Source organism: Hypomesus nipponensis, chromosome 3, assembly GCF_054491055.1.
Source record: "Hypomesus nipponensis isolate SF chromosome 3, ASM5449105v1, whole genome shotgun sequence".
Lineage (NCBI taxonomy): Eukaryota > Metazoa > Chordata > Actinopteri > Osmeriformes > Osmeridae > Hypomesus > Hypomesus nipponensis.
In genome coordinates this window covers 4,071,954-4,092,685 of record NC_140363.1, presented here as the reverse complement: position 1 = coordinate 4,092,685, position 20,732 = coordinate 4,071,954, and the positions used below count along the sequence as shown (strand labels likewise).

The 20,732-nt window shown below is 40.5% G+C and overlaps 1 protein-coding gene across 6 annotated transcripts; it reads right to left on the bottom strand.

Moving 5' to 3' along the window:
• Window positions 1-184: 184 nt before the first annotated feature.
• Window positions 185-20,531, bottom strand: LOC146299397 (phospholipid phosphatase 2-like). 6 transcript variants are annotated; one of them, XM_084684528.1, is made up of 7 exons: window positions 20,314-20,522; window positions 20,128-20,209; window positions 2,805-2,956; window positions 2,405-2,667; window positions 2,238-2,295; window positions 1,482-1,658; window positions 185-1,380 (listed from the first exon to the last, which is right to left on the bottom strand). In XM_084684528.1, the coding sequence occupies exons 2-7, from the start codon at window positions 20,186-20,188 to the stop codon at window positions 1,228-1,230; spliced, it is 864 nt and encodes a 287-aa protein (XP_084540654.1). In that variant the 5' UTR covers window positions 20,189-20,209; window positions 20,314-20,522; the 3' UTR covers window positions 185-1,227. The 6 variants fall into 6 exon arrangements, with proteins under 6 accessions (XP_084540654.1, XP_084540658.1, XP_084540656.1 ...); XM_084684532.1 differs by lacking the exons at window positions 20,128-20,209; window positions 20,314-20,522 and adding exons at window positions 11,773-11,851; window positions 11,965-12,353; XM_084684530.1 differs by having other exon boundaries at window positions 1,482-1,713; window positions 20,128-20,531.
• Window positions 20,532-20,732: the final 201 nt, after the last annotated feature.

Sequence of the window (20,732 nt, the reverse complement as noted above, 5' to 3'; positions counted from 1 at the left end):
GAACCACAACCCCTTGGAGCAGGTCTGAACATGACCCATCTCTGTGCTCTACACTATTGTCAAAAGCTGCATGAAGGGAAAGTACAAAAATATTCAACTGCTGTCCTTATCTGCACACAGGGTCTAAACACAATTATGCTGTCTCACACTGTTTCCCTTTCAAAGAAAATCAAGACACCACCTCTTATAAGGCATATTGACTCATATTTAATCATGAAATAATTGAAAAACATACCCACGGATATAGAACAAGTATCAAAAGATATTTGAAAACCTTTAAAACAATGTGTAAAACCCCATCATACACAGACTTCACACTAATGTTTTGTAATTCCCCATCCCCTGGTCTGTGGTTCTGTAGGCACCCAGGCATCTTCTAGAGTTTGGTGATATATCACAGTAAGGCTTAAGAGGTGTGCATGGCCTACAAACATACTTTTATGTGTGTGTGTAATCCATGGCTTGACTCTTTACTGATGTTGGCTATCTCCAAACAATAAGGAAATCATAATAGTTACAGTTTGGTATAGTCATTATAAAACATGTATTGTGTACATAAAAGGTTATAAAAGGTACAAAAAGTCCAATATTTCTTTGAGATAAGAACAATTACTAACTGGAATTTCTTTCTTACAGTTTGTACAACGTTGGTTTAGACAATGAATTGACAATGATTCTGTAAACAAAAATAAGATATAACAGCATGACAACATTTGGTACATGTAATGCAGTATACATATTTCTGACATGTATTATTGAGTTAAAAAAACATGGTCCAAAGACACAATAGTGGAACGAGAGAGGGAAGAAGACAAATAAGGGATATAGCTACAATGCACACTGGTTTCAGAAAGATACACATCTCTTGAAAGGCACAAGCTGGATAATGATTTCAGTTGGAATAAAGTTGGTGAACAACATTTGCACTTTGTCTGGTTCTTTCTACCTCTATCTCTGTACCCATCCATTTCCCCTTTTCTCTTCAGCAGGTTAAACATTTTACTAATATAAGCTTAAATCATATAAATCCCTTAAATTGGTTTGTTTAAAGCGAATTGTGGTTTGTGTTGTCTTTGCGCTCACAAGCTTGCACCAGAGTGGATGTAGTGGTTTTTCATTCTGATTAAGTTGTCTGAACATGTCCTGGATTGTCACTTTTTTTATAGTGTGGTTGTTTCACACAGCTCATCTGGTGGCAGTGGTAGATGTTACTGTGTTGTCAAGTACTCATACAGGCGCAGAGGAGTTGTAGTGGTTGCTATGTTGGTTGTCAGGTGGCTGCAGGCTGGGTTTGCGTTCCAGATGTTCGTTTTCAGAGGGGTTTGCTGGTCGCAGGCAGCGGGAGGGGCGGGACTTAAAGAAGTCTGACACATAGCAGACCTGAGAGAAGAGAAGCGTACATTTTTAGATCATAGATCAATGATAACTAGATATAGAGTGCATGATGCACAGCCACTCCTACCCTCTTCTTTCTCACTTACGTTCAGCACAGCAATGAGCGCCCCCTGTAGTAAACCTACCACCACATCGCTCCAGTGGTGTTTGAAGTCCGACACGCGTGTGTACCCTACGTACACAGCAAACGCAATCAGGAAAAACTGAATGGTAGGTCGAACGAGGCGGGTCCACTTTCCCTGCATACGAGCCTGCACGTACAGCTAGACACACACACACACACATGCACAGGTCATGATCCTCATAACACATGGTCATCTGTAAGAAACAGAAGAAGCAGTTAATAGAAAAATTGTGTCTATGGTCGTTTTAACTCCACTACTATTGGTGCTTTTTCATTGCATGGTACTGGCTCAACTATTTTGGTTTTCCATCTCCGTCTAGGTTAAAAGCAAGCCAAAGTGAAAACAAAAGGTGAAGTGAAAACAGTGCAGACTACTGACTGGTCAGAGAGAATTAAGACAATAATAGCAACTGCTGGCTATAATAGCTGTCACAGTTTTATTCCATGGACAACTCAATTAAATGTCAACCAGTAAAACAATGTCAATTGAGGAAGTGTAGATGTTCCTGTGGTTGCTGATGAAAGGATCCAGTGAGAGTGGAGTATGTTGCGTTGAAGATGTTATGACAGTTTCATGCAGCGTTGCTATACGACGACCAGCTTCATAGAGTGGGTACTATCTGCAGTGGAAAATGAACTTTGCGAGTACAGTTGAGTCCGTCAAGATGAGCCGATACCATGTATTGGAAAAGCACCATATGCACAGTCCAGCACTCACTGCTAGAAACAGCATACAGTACATCCCGAAAGAGGAGTGGCCCGAGTAGAAGGACAACCTGGAACATACAGGAACAAACCGATCGGTTAACGCAATGCTTTAGCACATCACTAAGATGGAGGGAGTAGGACAGAAGGAGGTAGACAGACAAGTACCATAAGACCCACCTGGATTCTGTGACGTTGCGAGGGTTGCCGGTACAGTTGATCTGAGGCATATACCCAGAGCACACGACGGGAGAACAGACCGCCAGGAAATTGGGTCGAGGTCGACCTATGGTGAACTTGGCCATGTCTGTAAGTGATTGGCTGACACCAGCTCCAAACAGGAAGGTGCCCACTATCTTATAGAGAGCTGCCAGGTACTGGTTGAACTGGGAGTTGGAGTGGAGCCGCTTGCAGTAGACCAAATATGCCTCTCCAACGGTGATCTTAGAGACAGAAAGTGAAAATACTCTACCACTGAGCTGTTCCTTTCACCCATTAATATCCCCAAAATCCCATAGCTGTATAGAGAAAACATGGCAGCCAGGCTGGACCAGAGAGATGGGGGCAGGGTTGAACTTACTATGATGAGGGAGGAAGAGATGGTAACTGCAGCCATGGTGCCATGGGAGATGGTGGCCTGTCTAAACGGGTAGCTGATGGACTTGTCTTCACAGTGGATGCCTCGCTGGTATGGCTGGAACATTATGGTCAGGATGGCAGAGGGTAGGGCAACTAGAGAGGAAAGAGGGACGGTGGAGGGACAGAAAGATAGAGAAAGTCAAAGGGAGACAGAGAGAAGTACAAGATGAAGTATATAGTTCAAAGGGTTGTGACCTCTATAGGCTAAATTCCCGCTCTTTCCTTGTGGAGGAAGTTTCTATCACCATTGATACGTGGCTTGGTGTACTAGCCTTTAGCGTATGACCCTGAGGGCTACTGACAAAGACAGGGGCCTGGGAACCAACCACTGACACGTGAAATACATTACACCCATTACACTTTCAAACAATACAACCAAACACACACATTACTTCTACGACACACATACACTAATTTGTTAACTAACAGTCAACTATATAGACATCCTTTTTCTTTAGTACACAATCTCACATATACACTCATGGGTCACCAATGTCTTTATACACTCCTCTCATGAGAAATTCTGATCTGTCGTGGAAAGGTCCATGGAAAAAGTTGTTTCCATTAACCTTTTTATCTTTCTCTCTCCCTATCTTACGCACATTCATTCCCTCCCTGCGAAGTACTCACACTCATTATCTGTCCTTGTGAAGCATACCTACACACACATTCTCTCCTTCTGCAACACACATACATTATCTTTCTCTAAAACACAAACATACACAAATTGAGGAGTGAGTCAGACCAAAGACAAAGAGACTGAATGGCAGACTGGCACCAGAGTGTGTAAAGCTGTCTCTTAAATCTTCAAGGCACAATAGCTCAACCTTACCGGCTAATGTCATGGACTTTACGAACATTAGTCTTCCTGTTTTCCTTAACATCATGCTTATTAACTGGTCAATATTTTAAGATGAGATGAATATATTTCTTTGTGGGGAGTGTGACACAGTTTATTAATACAGTCACTGAACATTTTGAGATGTGAGGGTTATCTTATACAATTAAAGGGACTTTAAAGTGTCCACCATCAAGCATTTAGTTAGCAGGGTACATTGCCAGTAGCTGCAGGAAATTTAGTTTCTCATCAGATGTAATGTTAAACTATAGCCTTCTCATCATGGTCCTTTCCTCTCCTATCTCCTGCTGTCCTCTCCTCAAGCAGCTCATATCATTTTAAATTTGACCTGACTAGTTGTGTCCACTATTCTTCAAGTAAGCTTGTGTTTTAGAAACAATTTGAGTCTCGGGGACAAGTTATCCATATTGCTATCTTGTACACAAACCCTCCACTGTCTGGGTTACACACACATGAGCATGCGCACACACACAGATCTGGGCAAAGGTATTCTTTGTCCTGAGTATCAGAATGTATGAAACTGTAAGATAAAAGAAAAAGAAGGGAAAGTATTGTTTTACTCTTTCATAATCTCATCTGGCAAGAAGTTCCGGACTCCACTCAGAGAAAATAAACATGGAGGAATTTGCAATTGGGCACAAGTAGAACTTCCTCTTAACCTCTGACCTGCCAGGAAGTGTAAGTGTTCCTGTTATTCTGCTTAAGATGAAACATGAATGCCAAACTGTACACACCAGCACTCACATTACAGTCCCATCCAAAAGCAACAACAACAGACATCCTGACACATACTGCCCTCTTCATTTAACACTGTACATGCACTGCCAAATGTAAACAATGATTAAATGTATTGCTCTTGCTCTCTTTCTCACACACACACTTTTGATTTGAACAATGAGCATTCATCTTTTGCTCTCCTTTTTTGCTGTCCCTCTCTTTTCCCCTTTTTGTCTCTCCTCTTCTTGACACTCTTTCCCTCTCTGTCAGAATCATGGATATTTTCACACAGGAACGTCGGAGAGCAGGAGTCAACACCCCCCCCCCCCTTGACATTGACACATAGTTGGAACTCAAGAGGCTGTCTGTTTTGTGAGACAGTAAAACTGTGGGATGGATCATCTTAACCCTTATGTTACTTTGTCAGACAAATGTTGGACCTCCACTGAAACACTCCAACTCCAAACTGCTAAATCCTAACTTACTCCTCACCTTTAACTCATAAACCCTAACTCCTGAACCTAGTCTCTACATAAACTCACCCTAATACCTAAGGCTAACAAGTCATAACTCACTCCAAAACCTTAACTTGTAAGCCTAACCTCTAAATAAACACTCAACCTAACTCCTACCCCAAACCTTTAATCCCTAAACCCCAGCTCCTGAACCTAACCTCTACATAAACACTTTTATTACTAACTTCTAAAACCCAACTCCAAACTTCGAGACCAGTTTCCCAAACATGGATTAGGCTTAATCCATGTCTGGGAAACTGGGACAAAAACGATTACTCCTAAACCCTAACTCCAAACCATAACTCCTAACCCCTAACTCCAAACTACTAATGCCAAACTCCTAAACCCTAACTCATACTCATAGGCAATCTTCACTTTATATCAATAATACTGTTGGCATTCTTGTATTTTGGTGTGGCAATTTCTTATACTTTATTTATTTTTGCAATACTCTGTTTTTGCGTGCGCGCTTTCCTTTGATTGTGTTTTGCATTTCATTTAATTTTTCCTTTTTTTATACATAGCTGCCATGTCACAAGAATGTAATTGTCTATAATAAACCTGTACTGTGCACATGATATGTCTCTTTGCTTTTGACTCCTAAACCCCCACTCCAATCTTCTAAACCTCCAAACCCCAAATTTCCAAACTCTCAGTTGCCCAGACATAGATTACAGTTTTTCCCAATTGTTTACAAACTAAAATTGAAACGCAATCACAGAGACTTAATGTGGTACTAAAATGTACCAAATACTTAAACTGAGTCCCAAAAATTCTAAGAATATTTCTTAATTTTCCAATTCTGCTTCAAACTTTTTACAAAACAGTGCACACTATTCTCTACTAGTGGCGATTTCTTTAAGACTGCAAGGGAAGCTTAGCCTGGTCTTAACCAGACCTTCCTACATTTAATTTGTACAGAGGGTCTGGGATCGCTCCATTGACAAGCGCTAACTACCTTGAACTGTTGAAGTTTAAAACTATTGGATCTGCCCAGAACCACTCTGGATCTGCCATAACCAATTGCTAGCATTCGCCTTAGCAAACTCCTTCACCACTAACGGAACAAGCTGGAAAATCAAACTTTTCTTGAACCCCATGGGGAAGAGGGCCACAACATCATGGCCACCAACAAACTCAGCAAAGATAGTTCTTACTCCGGCTTTAACTTTTGGATATTTGGCAGCGTTGCCACAACGGACCGAATGGCTTCGCTTGCATCTTTTTCCGCCGCCATTACTGAACTACAACTCAAACTAGCGCGTGACTGCAACGTCATCGTTCTCAGCCACTCCCTCTGTTCGCTGATTGGACCTACAAAAATGTTGTTTGCGAAAACCGACTAATATGCTGAATTCCCAGACTTAGTACAGAAGCAAAATGAAAATTGAGCGGAAGTACGTAGGTGGGCAGAGCCTCGGCTTCCGAAGGGCCAATATCAGGGCTCTACGCTAATGTTCTCACCAAGAAGTACATGAAAAGTTTAGGAGCACACAAAGACATTTAGGAGCACAGTGTTTTTTTTATTGTATTTGTTTATAAAACATAACTTAACACAGGGGCGTCCTTTGACCCTTTTTACAGGGGCACGTGCCCAGTATAAATCTGCTGTGCCCCAGTAAAATCTAAAGTTTGAGTTTTAACAATTTACTCATTAGTCAGTGCATTAATTTAGGTTGACAATCCCGAAAAAATACACGCAGTATCCCAATCAACGCTTGTAAAATCAAAGCAGTTTAACCAAAAACACAAACCGATGGATGTCAGCGTGCTCTTCTGAGCTTGCCAAATAGCCACTGCAGCACGCACACAGAAGTCCACGTGTCGGACTCGGCACACAAGTTAGAATGGAGGTAGGCTAAGAAAACATTACAATACTAAAGATAGTTTCTAAATGATAGGCCTACCAATCATCTTATTTTTATAAAAACATAAAAACAATATTATATGAAGGTAAAAAAATGTAGCTTGCATTAACTTTAGATGTCCCTGCCAAAGCTGATATCAAACCTGCGTCCCTGAATAGCCTAATAGTGCATTGTGGGCAACACGCTTGGAAGAAGGTATATGAATAGAGGCCTGTGCCCCAGTACAGTTTTATGTCTAACAACGCCACTGACTTAACTGTTAATGCTGTTAGACAACTAGCGACTTTCACTTAGATAAAACTACGACAAATACTTTAAGAAACATGTATATAGTTTATAATATTTTCTTAAAATACTGGTACATTATAGACTTCCATTGTAATCGAAGAAGGTTGAAGCGTGTCATTTGCGACCTTTAGTCCCAAACATTGTCTTTTCAAACATTCAACCCCATTCATGTTCAGTGTTCTGAAGCAAGTTAGCTGGTAAATTGATAAAATTAGCCTACTGCATTATTTTAAAACTTTTTCAACATTTGTAAGGGAGAAACACAAATATCCGACAAGCCAGCTTTACTATTGTAAGCTATAGCTTATTCTAAATGCAGTTAGAGCTAGACTGTAGGTCTAGTATCTAACGTAAGCAACACTTTTACTGTAGCTAGCTAGAGAGCGCGTGTATTATACGTTTTTGGTTATAGTCTGTCAAATTAGTTCTAGTTATTGCTGTTCGTTGGCATACAAAGTTAGTCTTCTCTTATTAGCATGGTTAGTACATCTGATTAGAGCTAGCAACAATTAACTGCCGTTGTTAGAAAAACTACAACACCACCCTGGATCTAGCTAGACCGGAAACAAAACAACAGGCACGCCACACACACTTGTTTGGGCTTGCGAGCCGGCGAAAGAGTAAGCAAGCAACAACAAAAAAATAGAGCACTTTAAAATCCGAAATGAACACAAAGTTCTGTACAGTAAAACAATAGATGAATACATAAAGCCCTAACTACAAATACAAAAACAATAACACACCATACAAAGACCTAATACTATCTAGGGATATAACCAGACATTAATTTTCAATTTCAGTTTTCAAAGGCCAAAGCATAGAGGTGGGTTTTAAGAAGAGACTTAAAAACAGGCAGTGAAGCTGCCTGTCTAATGTGTAGGGGTAAATCGTTCCACAATTTAGGAGCTGCTACCACAAAAGCACAATCCCCTTTTAGCTTGCACTTTGTTTTAGGCACACTTAGGAGCAGTTTATCGGCTGACCTGAGAGAACTGGTGGGTCTATAAGGATGTGACAGCTCAGAGATGTAGAGGGGGGCAAGGCCATTTATATACTGGTCCCAACCAGACTCTCGTACATTTCATTTGTACAGAGTACAGAAGCAAAATCTAAATTGAGCGGAAGTACGTAGGTCGGCACTCGGCAGAGCCAGGCTAGGCCATTTAGGCTTTAAAAAGCAAATAAAAGAATCTTAAAATGCATACTTTGATATATAGGGAGCCAATGGAGTGAAGATAAAACTGGGAAAATGTGAGTGTATTTACGTGTTCCAGTTAGAAGACGTGCAGCAGCGTTTTGCATCAACTGGAGACGAGCGATAGAGGACCCACTGACCCCCACATCCAATGCTTTACAATAATCCAATCTATTAGTGACAAACACCATGGTTACATGGATTCGAATTACTGGCTTATTTGGACTGAAATAGAATGATCCCTTTCTTGTAAACACCTTTGTTCGAATAATTGTGGTCCGACTACGATCCGATCGACACCTCTAGATAACTCGATCCAAGTCGGTTGATAATTTGGACATCGCATGCTTGTAAACAGTGAATTGGACTATGAACTGGACGCAGTACTCCTATTGTCATCATGCACCAAATGTAGAGGGACGTAGCTTCAACTTGCTCTCCGTTCGCCGTCTTTCTCGCTGTTATTGATGTGGTAGTGAAGAGGTCAAGCGGAAAGGCCTGTATCGCCACTAGTTGTAATGAAAACAGTTCCACGTATCGTACTGGGACATGACATGCTTTCGGCCAATGATTACGTTTATTCACTGACATATATATTAGGATAATAGCAGTTGCCCCCCAAATTAGCATTATCCGAATAAAGCTAGATTCGAATTGATACCATCATGGAAACATACTGTTTCAAAATGCTGCCAAGACAGAAATTGCTTTATTTTGGCCAATTGCCTCAAATGACAAAAAAACATTTTTTTACCACTGACATCTGTCTGTCCATCTCACGGTCAGGGTAAATTTTTACCCCTAGGTTAGTGATTGTTGTCTTAAAATATTGGCTTAAGGAACCCATATTAGCACAAAGGGTCCCGGTGGTGCCACCAAAAAACTTAATTTCTGTCTTACTTTTATTAAAACTTAGTTAAGTTAAGAGCCATCCAGGCCTTTATGTCATCAAGACACGGACACGGTCATGGACCAACAGTTTAATCATTTTTAAGAGGGACATAGATCTGACTATCATCTGCATAACGGTGAAAACACATATCAGGCTTCCTAAGTATGGACCCCAGCGGGAGCAAATACAGAGAAAAAAAGAAACGCATGTACGTTTTCTGAAGATGATATTTAAAAACCAACAGACTGATAAAAATGCGGGACATTTTCTCAATATGCGACATACAGGACAAGGGGAGAAAAATGCTGTGTGGTACAACGCAAAGCAGAACGGGTGGTCACCCTAGTGTGTTCTTGCAATTACTTCTGGGAAATCAGATGCATTTGCCGTTCTTGGTGACTTGTGTTCTTTGTATTGGAACCGTACTTGGGCAATGAAAGATGACGAAAAACGTGGATAGATAAACAGCCACTTTATCTCACATATTTATTTTTTTATTTTTTATTAGCTATCTCTATTATCTTCACACCCTAACTTGGGCCTCAATTCTGGTACTACAGAGACAATGTCGGTATCAAGATGTGCGTCTTGGTCCCTGAAAGCGTTGCTTGTATTGGATTTTACGTTCTGTTGCACAGTTTAGGAGGAAACAAAGTCTTTGTGACAAAAGGTACCTTGAATGGTAGCTAGTTTGCTAGCCACTTTAGTGTTAGCCAACATCACAATGTCAGCACATTAGCAACAACACATAGATATGACGTGCTAGTTTGTGATGGGAAGTTCGGATCTTTGAATCTCGTTCATTAAAATGAACAAATTTTTTCGAGTCATTCATTCATTTCAACGGGGGGTGGGGGGGGATTTTACAGTCAATTCCCTGGCCTAAATACGCCCACTGCAAACATTTATCATATTCTCATGTGTATGTTAGTACATGTAAAACCAGCAGATGCTATTTTAAAAGAAAAATGACTGCATTAAAATAATGCATCATGACAGTTTGTATGATTTGAAATGGTCACTTATTATCACGCTAGCATTTAATTATTGCGGGAAACAATTAAACTGCACTAAACTGTAAGTAAATTGCAAAAAAGTTAAAATAACAAATGCATGCAATACCCCCCTTTGTCATGACAAAGTGTCCTCTTTCTCACAAATCAAATCTGGTCACCCTATGTAAAATGAAAGTTGTATTTGATAAATCAAGTTGGTTGCGTCTCTACTACAATTAGCCAGACAGATAATTTAAAGTGCTGTCAAACAATTACAATAATTAATCGCACATTTTTTTTCTATTCTAAATGTCCCTTGATTTATTTTTGGCCCATTATTTGTTCTCATTTTTACGCTCTTACCTACATGGAAAAGTGGATCGGATTGCTTAGTGCAAATCTTTTTTTGTTTGTTGAAAACAACATTGCAATCGCCTGGCTTTGAGGAGGGGGCGGAGGATTCCCATCAGCTGTGTGCTTGGCCATCAAGTGGTATTTCAGACTGGATGTGCTGTGATGATAGCTCAGTTCACAACGACGAAACACACAGATCACTTTGGTCTTGTCAATGTAACCATTTGGCATCTTTTTTAAAGTGAACTTTCCATTCAGAATTTTATTGGCATCCATTTCGGCATTTCGCACTCGCCATCACTTAAAACGCCTGCTACGCCTTTGTTTCCGATCTACCTAGATCCGGTGTGGTGTTGTAGTTTTTCTAACATCAGTATTTGTTGCAACAGCTTTTCTAGGCCAAAAAGAACGTTAATCTCGCAATAAAAAAATTTACACAGTTCAAATGGGTTTTTAACACCGTTAATAACGCGTTTAACTGACAGTACTAATAATTTATAATACGTTTTGTAGCTTTTACATCTACGGACTAAATATAATTAATAGGCTAATCTCGGGTATTGCATTGTCCACAGGATTTCTTTTTTTTTTTGTGCTTATAAACTATATTAATGCATCTTTCATGTATCCCATCCCCCCTTCTAAAGATCGATCGCATAGTGTATCAATGCATTTTGGCCTTAACAGTTCCTTTCAATGTTGTCTACTCAAATCCAGTTATCCAACATTCCAAGAATTCCATTCTGATAGCCCAAATTACAGCTCAACACAACATGTAATTTAGCTTACTGTTAAATTCATACTCTTTGTAGAAAATATGGGCATTCATTGCAGCCAAATGTAGAGGTTGTAAAATGATAATTTACTCATATAGCATTTTCAGAAATGCTATAGTAAGCTATTTTATAGAGTGGGATGTTATGCCATAATGTTAAGGCCCCGTCATACCATAACGGTCTGGTCAACGTTCTATGACGTTATATGAAACGTTGGTCCATGGTCGCTGCTATAGCACCAGAACATCGCCAGAAGAGCGTGACGCAGGTAATCGGTGATGATCGGCGGAGAACGCTGGTCCAAAAAAACAAGTTTTGAACATGGACAAAAGTTCTCATGGAGACCAGCGGTCTTCAACGTTTAATTTTAAATACTGGATAACGCTGAATAACGTTTGTGGAACGTTTGACTAACATTGCATGCGTTTGGCTATCGTTAGTCAGTCTTACCCTAGCGTTACTTGGTCGCTGTTACACACTCCTCATGTGCAGTCCCACTCCAGTCATGCGTTAGCCAACTTTATTTATCCTTCAAAAGGAAATTAGTGTGCTGCAGGGGTCAAAAACACATACACAAACACAGAACAGCAATGTCAAATGCCAACAACATTACACGACACAGAAAACACAAAAGAGACGAACCTTCCCGCAAACCCAATGGCAGGGTCCAATCACACGCCAGATGTGTCAACCTCGCCCTAGAACGCTCAAAATTGAACGATTAGAACGTTCAGAGAACATTGAGCAGAACGTTATGGTTTTAAAACTGGGTGTGCAAAGGGTAGTGTTTTGTTTTTTTGTTGCGCCAAATCGTTCTCCAGACCACTAGGGGCAGTGCATGCAAAGTGGGGTGTTTTACCTGTTGTAGTAAAATCAAGTGAAGTATATTAACTCTACGGGAACACGCTTACGTAGCCTACCTCTTGGAGGTTTGCTTTCGAACATAACAGTATAAAATCATTGAAACTAAGAGAGGGCGTGCATTTTGTAAAACATAAGATTATAATTAAAATATAATAAAACCAACTTTCATTGGTGAATTTAAGTTGTGTTCTTGTTTGATGTTCTTGATTTGAATGATTTCAAATTGACCTGGGGGGTGTTCCATCAACGTCGCTAACGCAAGTCGCGCTAACACGAATAAGTCTCACTTGGGCAAACGTCAACTTAGACTTAAGCCTGAAGCCGTTCCACTAACGTTCCGTTCCACTAACAGGCAACGCTAATTCAAGCTAGACCTCAATAAGCTTAGACTCTGCAGCCCAGATCAGGCGATCGTCGAAAAGAGGAGTTATGTCGCAAAAAGCAAAGCGTAAAGCAGCAGAAAGGTGTTGTTTCAGCAGCGTAAATTGATTTTTTGAGTTTTTTTTAGTTGTCCCCAAAAAGGGCAATGTTGCCGCAATTAACATGGCAAGGGAGATCAACTTGTCAAACCATTACGACCGTTAAAATGCGTATATTGTAGACCTACCAAATCTACTTAACATATATAGCCTATATGCATTTAGGCCTACTGATAATTAGCGTAATTTGATGAGCTGTCTGAAACCGTTCTGACAGGCTAGCCTATGGCCAATATTCTCAACAGGAGATTGAGAATAATAGCCCAAAAAAGAACGTGGGAGCAATTGAAGATTGTAGGATAAAATTCAAAACACTGAAGAAAGCCATGGTTAATTGCACTTGATGTGAGCTAATAATGTTTTTGTCTTCACATCTTGAATAAATTACTTCAAAATAACTTTGCCACACGCATTTATTAACTGATCTTTTAACTGAGCTTTAAGATAAAAGGGAAAGATAACCATGACTAAAATAGGGATTCACTGACTTTTTAGATCAGAAGGTGACCCAAACTGCACACTTTGTTTGGCAGAACAGTTATTTTAAATTGCTCAGCATGACTAGCATTATTATATCACAAGTAGGCTATTTCCAATTAAAATAGTCTGCCTCCACAGATCCAGAGGGGGCTTGGACAGTGATGGACTAACTTTGGGAAAGCATGCCCTACTGGGAACATTAGGAGAGACTGTTGGGCACAGCATCTAATTGTCTTCTTTGGAGAGGGCAACATGTGGGACACTGTCATGTAGGGGCAGCATAAAGGGCACTTCATAACAGCACCCTTTTCCATTGGAAGTAAGGGCATGGGAACAGTCCAATTTAGGCCATTATAAGGGCACCATATAGGGTACTGCATCACATTTTCTATACTATAAAGGAACTCATTAAGACATGTTTTTACATTTATAGAGGGCACACTGTCATTTATTGTGTGGGGCATCCTGCAGGCACTCAAGCATATTTCACAATGTGAATGGCAGACAGTAGGGCACTTGGTCTAATTTTTGCCACTGGGCATTTTAGAAACACTTTCAACCATGGGGGCACCAGGCAGTCACCCCCTGAGTCTTCCAATGGGCCTGGAAACACCCATGGGGACAGTATATTACACCTATAATATTCGGGAAGCCAGAGGAGAGGTAATATAGAGGCTTGTCAACATATAGGCTACTTTAAACAATGAAAATACTTTATACAATTGAATAAAAAGTCTCCTTGATTCTTTGTGTTTCACGATTACCTGAAAAACTGATGATAATATTCAGGTACTGCTTGGAGCAAAGTATACCCTTCACATTTCCTGGCATAGTTCAAGAACGTCCCACATGCAAAGACATAGACAGATGCAGACAGACTGAACAGTGTCGAGGCTTGGCTGCAGTGGGTTTGCTTCCTTGTGTGATTCCAGCAGACTACATAGTCTAGGCCTACCTACATAGACTGCAGTCTACTACCCTCCTTTCTACTATTATAGTCTACTCTCCTTTCTATTACTTTCTACAAAGGATGGTAGGCTGCTCTTATGTGTTCATTGCCATCCTTAAGAGTTGCTAAAGTGTTATTGCACAGTATATATATATTTGTATATATATATATATATATATATATATAATTAATGTTTTATTTTATTTAAGAATGACAATTAAATCTATCTAGATAAACTATGCTGGGCATGCTGAACCTATACTTCTTCCACAGATACTGGTCAGGGAAGCATTACTTCTGTCTCTGAAGACCCTTGGGGCTGGTGGGATAAACGCTCATTGTCTAATCTGAGCACCTTCATCCACCACAGGCTTGTCAAAGAACGGATACGCCATAATTGATTGTGACTTGTCTTGAGGCTCTGCTTAGTTTCTAAGGCCTTATTTTATGTCAATTAACCAATGGCTTTTGAAAACAGATAAAGTGACATTATTTATTAACTTGTTATTTTATATTATTATATTTTTTGGAGATGAAGTAGACCTAAACACGAGAATAATTCATGTCTGCACTTCAAAAAGTCTGAATTTACGTTCCCGAACACGGACTAAAGTGCTTTGCGCGCAGGAATTTACTCGACGGAACTGTCTTTTGAGATTCTGTTTCCGCCTGTTTGAAATTATTTGCAACACATTTTAGTTTAGCTTGACTTTTAGCCTGACACGGATCAGGCTAGTCCCGATCCTTGGTTACGTAGCTCGAACTAGAATAATCCACCTTAATGGAACGGAACTCTCGCTAAAGTAAGTGTGACTTGGCGAAATAAGTCTCGCTTTCCCTTAATCGACGTTGATGGAACACCCCCCGGCTGTCCAAAAGTTTTATTTGTTTAGATGAGAACCCAACTAATTCCACTTGGCACTGCCCCTAGTGGTCTGGAGAACGATTGGGTGTGAACTTGAAATGCAGCGTTTCTGCCAAGCCCCCAACCCTCGGCTTGAAGCAACGGCCCCGGTGAATGTAGGTGGTATTGCATTACGGTTAGGTTTCCAACTCTTCCGGTCGTTTTTATTCTATTAACTCCAGTCAACATTTACAAAACTATCTCCCCCAATAATTTTTGTTCGATTCTCGAACCTGGCTCATACTACTAGCTTTTTCATAGAATAATTTTTCCTGATTTTTGCTAAGATTGAAACCAATCCGAAACGGGTAAACTAGCAGCCCATTTATTTGCTTACGTCAAGAAAATTTGCCTGCAAATGTGCCTGCGGATACTAACAGGGCACAAGCACAAAAGTTCACATTGGCCGATAGCCGATTTACATTGAGCTGAATGAGCCATAGACTTATATTGAATGAGCACAGGGAGAAATGGCTTGAGTTGCCTGCCTTGTTGTAGCAAGTTTAGCAAATCGTTGTCACTCATAGGCCAACATGTAATGTTGTTAATATAGTTTATTCCCGTTATTTTCAAACAGATTTGATTTTTCGTAAAAACGTTCATGACATGATGGCAAATATATTATGTTAAGCGCAAGCATAGATTGTTGACATGTCTATCTGGAGCAAAGACGAAGATTAATACTTTAACTGTTAACCACAATAGGAAATTATATATATTTAAATAATATTAGTCTTGCCTTCAGAAGCTTTTGTTAAACACACCCATTATTCTTTTTTTGATCGTGTCATCAAGCCAGACGGCTTTTGTGGGACAATGTTTCACCCCCACTTACATCTGATGGAAACGTCTTGTAGCCTATGGTTCTATGAACATGCCCCTTTCAAAGGCAAATGTTCAATAAAGTATATTTTAGACACACTTCTCGAGCTTTTATTTATTACATTATTAACACGTCTTGTTAGATCACGTTATATCCATTAATAGACGTTTGGTTTTCTAGGTTGAGCATGTAAAAAACAGGTCGCATTTCGACACTGATAGGAAATTGAAGGCAGTGTGAATTTTGTGGCATTTCGTTTGAATATAAAGTTGACAGTAAGCTTTGGTAAGTCTGCATTATGGAAGATTTCGGTTACCAAAATAACTATTAAGCCTTCTTTGCCTGGTGAGAACAAGGACAGAGCTGTTCATGTTAACAGTTTATTTCATCCGATACAATGCGTTGTAAATCATACTCATATCACAAAGAAAAAAAGCAACATATGTGATGAGTTTCATCTAGAATAGCCCTATATTTAGCCATATAGCCTAAAAAACAAGTGAAAGGAATACTATACAGTGACAGAATAGTCTACATTTCCGTTAAGTTTGCATCATGTGTCTGATTCTTATTGGACTTGTACCCCATTCTGCCCATAGATTCTGAAACTGCAATGCCCACACGCTCGTAACCATATAAATCTATGCTCGCGACTGGTTGTCGCAAAGTATGACGTGTGCAGCTAGTTGCAAGCGTGCACGAGGTCTCGGAGCTAGGGAAAAAAAGAGCCACTGTTTAAAGCTAGACCGAAAGACACGGAAGTGGAAAAATGGCTGCGTCCAGTCTCGCGCTCTCGCTTGCCTCACTGCGGCACTGAGCACTTTCATAGAAATGAATGGGGACGCCATCTTGGAAGACAGAAGTAGCTGTCTCTATTTATATCAACTCCATGGTTTCTGCCAATGTCGTTGTGTTTTGTGCTAATGCTGCGGTGTTCTCGGCTAATGCTGCGGTGTTCTCGGCTAATGCTGTTGTGTTCTCGGCTAATGCTGCGGTGTTCTCGGCTAATGCTGCTGGGTCGGCTGATGTTGGTGGTGTGAACCAATGCTGTTGTGTTGTAAGTAGTAGATTGTTTTTGAAATGTAGCGTTTTAATAAATGTTTCGTTTTTGTTAATGTCGTTGTGTTGTGTGTTAATGTTGTTTTGTTTTCAACATGTGTTTGCTTCACTAATGTTGGTGTGGTCTGCACCCGTGGGCCACCATAGAGTCGGGATTCTCTATTTTGCACTATAAAGTCATCCTATCCGCAGAGCCTGTTTAAGGAGAGCCTTGCCACTCCCTATTAAACCCCATTGTACCTAATTTGGCTGCAGTTCCACCAGAGTTCCACTGGGGGTGATCGCGAGCGAGTGCATGTTGAATGGGAGTCTATGGAGCAAAACGGCTAAATTTGTCTCTTTCGCTCGATTGTCGTTGAAAAATCTCCGATTTGATTGTAGTTTGTGCATGTTCAACATGGATTATAGGTCGAAAATTGAATGAACGAGTACTTATGTCCTTTTGATTTCTTACATGGTGAGTCGTTGTTGCCCATAACACGCTAGCATTCTGCTACTGAATGCTGACTGGTTAGTAAAGGACTGATACGACCAGAGCTCCCGCTTGATGGCATCCGAAGCGGAATCAGAATGTCGGAGCATTAGCAACATCAGCAACAACATTAGCAAGCCAAAACTCTTTCAAGCATGTGTATTGACAGGGAGAGCCTAACCTGTCAGCTGTGTTGTCGATGCCCTGAGAGAAAAAAGTAAGTGACCAGAGCTTGCCGTCAAGCAGTAGCTCTGGTTGTACGATGTGTATGACGTCAATGACATTCTCAAAAGCTTTTTAGAACAGAAAGGCGACTTTCAAAAAATCTAAAACCTGGCAGTGTGTATTTTTTTGGCCTCCCCTTTCGAATTCAGAATTCAAATTACTGAACAAAAAATTATATCCTGAGAAAAGTGGATTTTGAGGGGTACCGCTCCATAGACCTCCATTCATTCTGCACTCGCTCGTTAGCGCCCTCACATGGAATTTCAACCAGTTCAGAACCCGGAAGTTTCCCGAGAGTGGCAGTTCTCTCTATATTAGACATTCTCTGCTATCCGTTAATTTCCAGAACTGCAAATGAGGAAGCCTCCGGCCCCCCCAGATCCCCCCGTGGCTAAGCTACTGGTGTGTTGATGCTATAACAAAATGATGTTCGCAAATGCATGTTCATATTGTAACGGCGCAATAATTTGGATGTATCCAATCTATGACACAGCTACACTCAGTTGACCAGTTATTGAAATCAAGTTGTCTTCCTCACTTTGTAGTTGGCAAACATCAAGCGAAACACTTTTGAATTGTCAGATGATATGGAGTTTGGAGGGCACATTTTCCCTGTGGCCAAGTAACAGAGTTGTCACAACCTTTATCTCTGGTGTTATTGGGTTGCTTGTTGGTGAAGTGACTGCATCCCTGAGTAGCTCTATTATGGTCATAAAAGTGATTAAGTCCAATACCTTTGAAAAGCTAAAAAGACAAAAACTACATTAGATGTTTCTAAAAATTTTACCTGCGGCCATTTTAGGTTTGTGATTTGTCTTAGTGACTTGATAACAATTTGGAAGCTTCTTTGAGCCTTAAGATGTTTTGTGAAAAGGGCCCAACTTCATTCTCATCCAAAACCACAACAGAGGACAACTGACGCAATAACTTATCCTGTCATTGCCTGCATGATAATTTTGACTTGAAGACCAGCAGCAACAGCTGTCCTCTGTTTTAAATGTACTTACCCTAGAAAGGGCGCAGATGGCTTTAACACATTGTATCAATCTGTCCCAACTAATGATGGTCAACAAGGCGGAAGGCATTCAAATAATTTGTTGAGTGCTGCTCAGTGAAGACATTGAGGGGTGACCTATAGCATGCTGTCGTTGACATATTTGAGAGGTAGAGAGAGAGCGAGCGAGAGAGATGAGGAGTGCATAAAGTGTAAACATGTTTATCTCCTGGTATTGGTGTCCTTTGGTGGCATTGTGTGTCAAAGAGAGAACTGTATGTGCAGTGGTGTGTGTGTGTGTTTTGAGGCTGTGATAACAGGAAGGGAATAGGGGTGAGATAGAGGAATGGTCACCAGAGAGGATTACAGGGGAAAATTATGGGAAAGAAAGAGAGTCCGGTGATAAGTTACAAATGGGCTTTTCAGCACATTTTCTCAACACCTTCAACATCAATATGTTGCAACACATACAGTTCATACATACACAGACACACACACAAATAAAGGAACGTATCTCACCTGTGTTGGACATTTGAAATGACTATTGTACAGCTGACTGCTCCTCAAAAGGAGGGTAACACAAAGATGGATAAGACAAGAAAACTCGAGAATAAGAGGGAGTAAAGAAGACCGATCACAGTTAAGATGTTTGTAATAGAACATAACTACTTAATCTATAGATAAAGATATATCAGGAGTGTGTGTACACATCGGACCAAACACAGCCGAGCCAACAAGTACTGTACAAAGGTCCAGATCAGAGGGGGTTAAGGAAAGACTGGTATTTTCCTTCCTCCATATCCATCGCTGCTTTTTCAATGCATGGACACACTCTGATAACCTCTCACCCATACTTACATATACACACACTCTTAAAAAACACTAAAAAACACACAATACACACATATAATAACCCCCTAACACAAAGACCCAGTAGTGTCATTTGTCGTTTCTTAAGAGATAATGAATGAGACATGAGCGTGTACAGTAAGAGGACACTCTTTACATGCCTTCTCTAAACTATAACACTACAAGTCAAAACAGGTAGGCCCAGTCAACATTGAAGTCAGAAACACATAACCCCTCACACACCTGCTTCTATGAGTTAAACACCAGAGTTACAAAGACACGAGGGATGCTTAAGGAATTGCATATAAATACATATCCATAATTGTGAAAATGTAAAAATGTATACACCCGTAGCAAGGCAGGTCCGAATGAGCCTGGCTTGACTGAACTTTTATTCTACAGAAGGCTACATTTGGTTGCAGTTAGATTTCAGTACCAAAATTGACGCAACATGCATCCAGATTCTTCAAAAAAAATAACGTGTGTGTGTACGCGCGCGCGCGTGTACTGCACCCGTCCTATAATCTAACTTGTTTACAAAAACGTGTATCATAGGTTTTTCTTTCAAAAAGGTTAGCTATCTAGACTTATTTGTATAGAATGATGACACGCGTGTAGGATTAACACTGTGCTTGAGTCTGCCTGTGTTATTGTGAAGTAATACAAATAATATTTCAGCCATGTTGTGGTGAAAAGGGATCACTTACCAGCAAACACACAAAGAACATCCACTACAATCAACATGATCTTCTTTCCCTGGTCCATCATGATTCGTCTCCCCTGTTCTACCTTCAGAATATCAGAACTACTATGAAATGATCAAGTTCAGTTGTAAAGAAGAATGCAAAACTGAGCAACCCGATTTGCTCGTTCTTCCGGCTCCACTCCTTTACCTGTGCAACCTTTTCCTTACGCTAGGTGAGCGGCAGAGTAGGCGACACACAGCAGCGACCCTACTGCGTCCTGGCTTGGCCCCTTCAACGCACGGAAATGTCGGGGTCGCTGATTGTCCTAACACACTACTGAACACTGACAGATATTTAAAAACTACGAACCCATTCCAAATGGGCTGGGGAGTATTCCAGGTAGCGGGTTTAACAAACGTCAGCCTAACCCTGAACTCTGAGTTGATCTCTAAAATGGGAAACTCCGACTTTTCGGTTACAGAAAAGCTGATTTGTTAAATCAACTCTGAGTAAGCTACGTCCACTCTGAGTTAACCCTGTAAGACCCTTTGTTGTAATATAACAACGTCACCTTTAACTCTCCAAAAAACACATTTTCCCCCAAATCTTTTTTTAAAGACCACATT

Bases quoted from the DNA above. Each gene is read 5' to 3' on its own strand.
- LOC146299397 (XM_084684528.1), bottom strand. From the start codon at position 20,188: ATGATGGACCAGGGAAAGAAGATCATGTTGATTGTAGTGGATGTTCTT. The intron at 2,957-20,127 runs GTAAGTGATCCC...TTTCCTCTCTAG, and splicing joins TGTTCTTTGTGTGTTTGCTG to TTGCCCTACCCTCTGCCATC. The intron at 2,668-2,804 runs GTAAGTTCAACC...TCTGTCTCTAAG, and splicing joins TCTCTTCCTCCCTCATCATA to ATCACCGTTGGAGAGGCATA.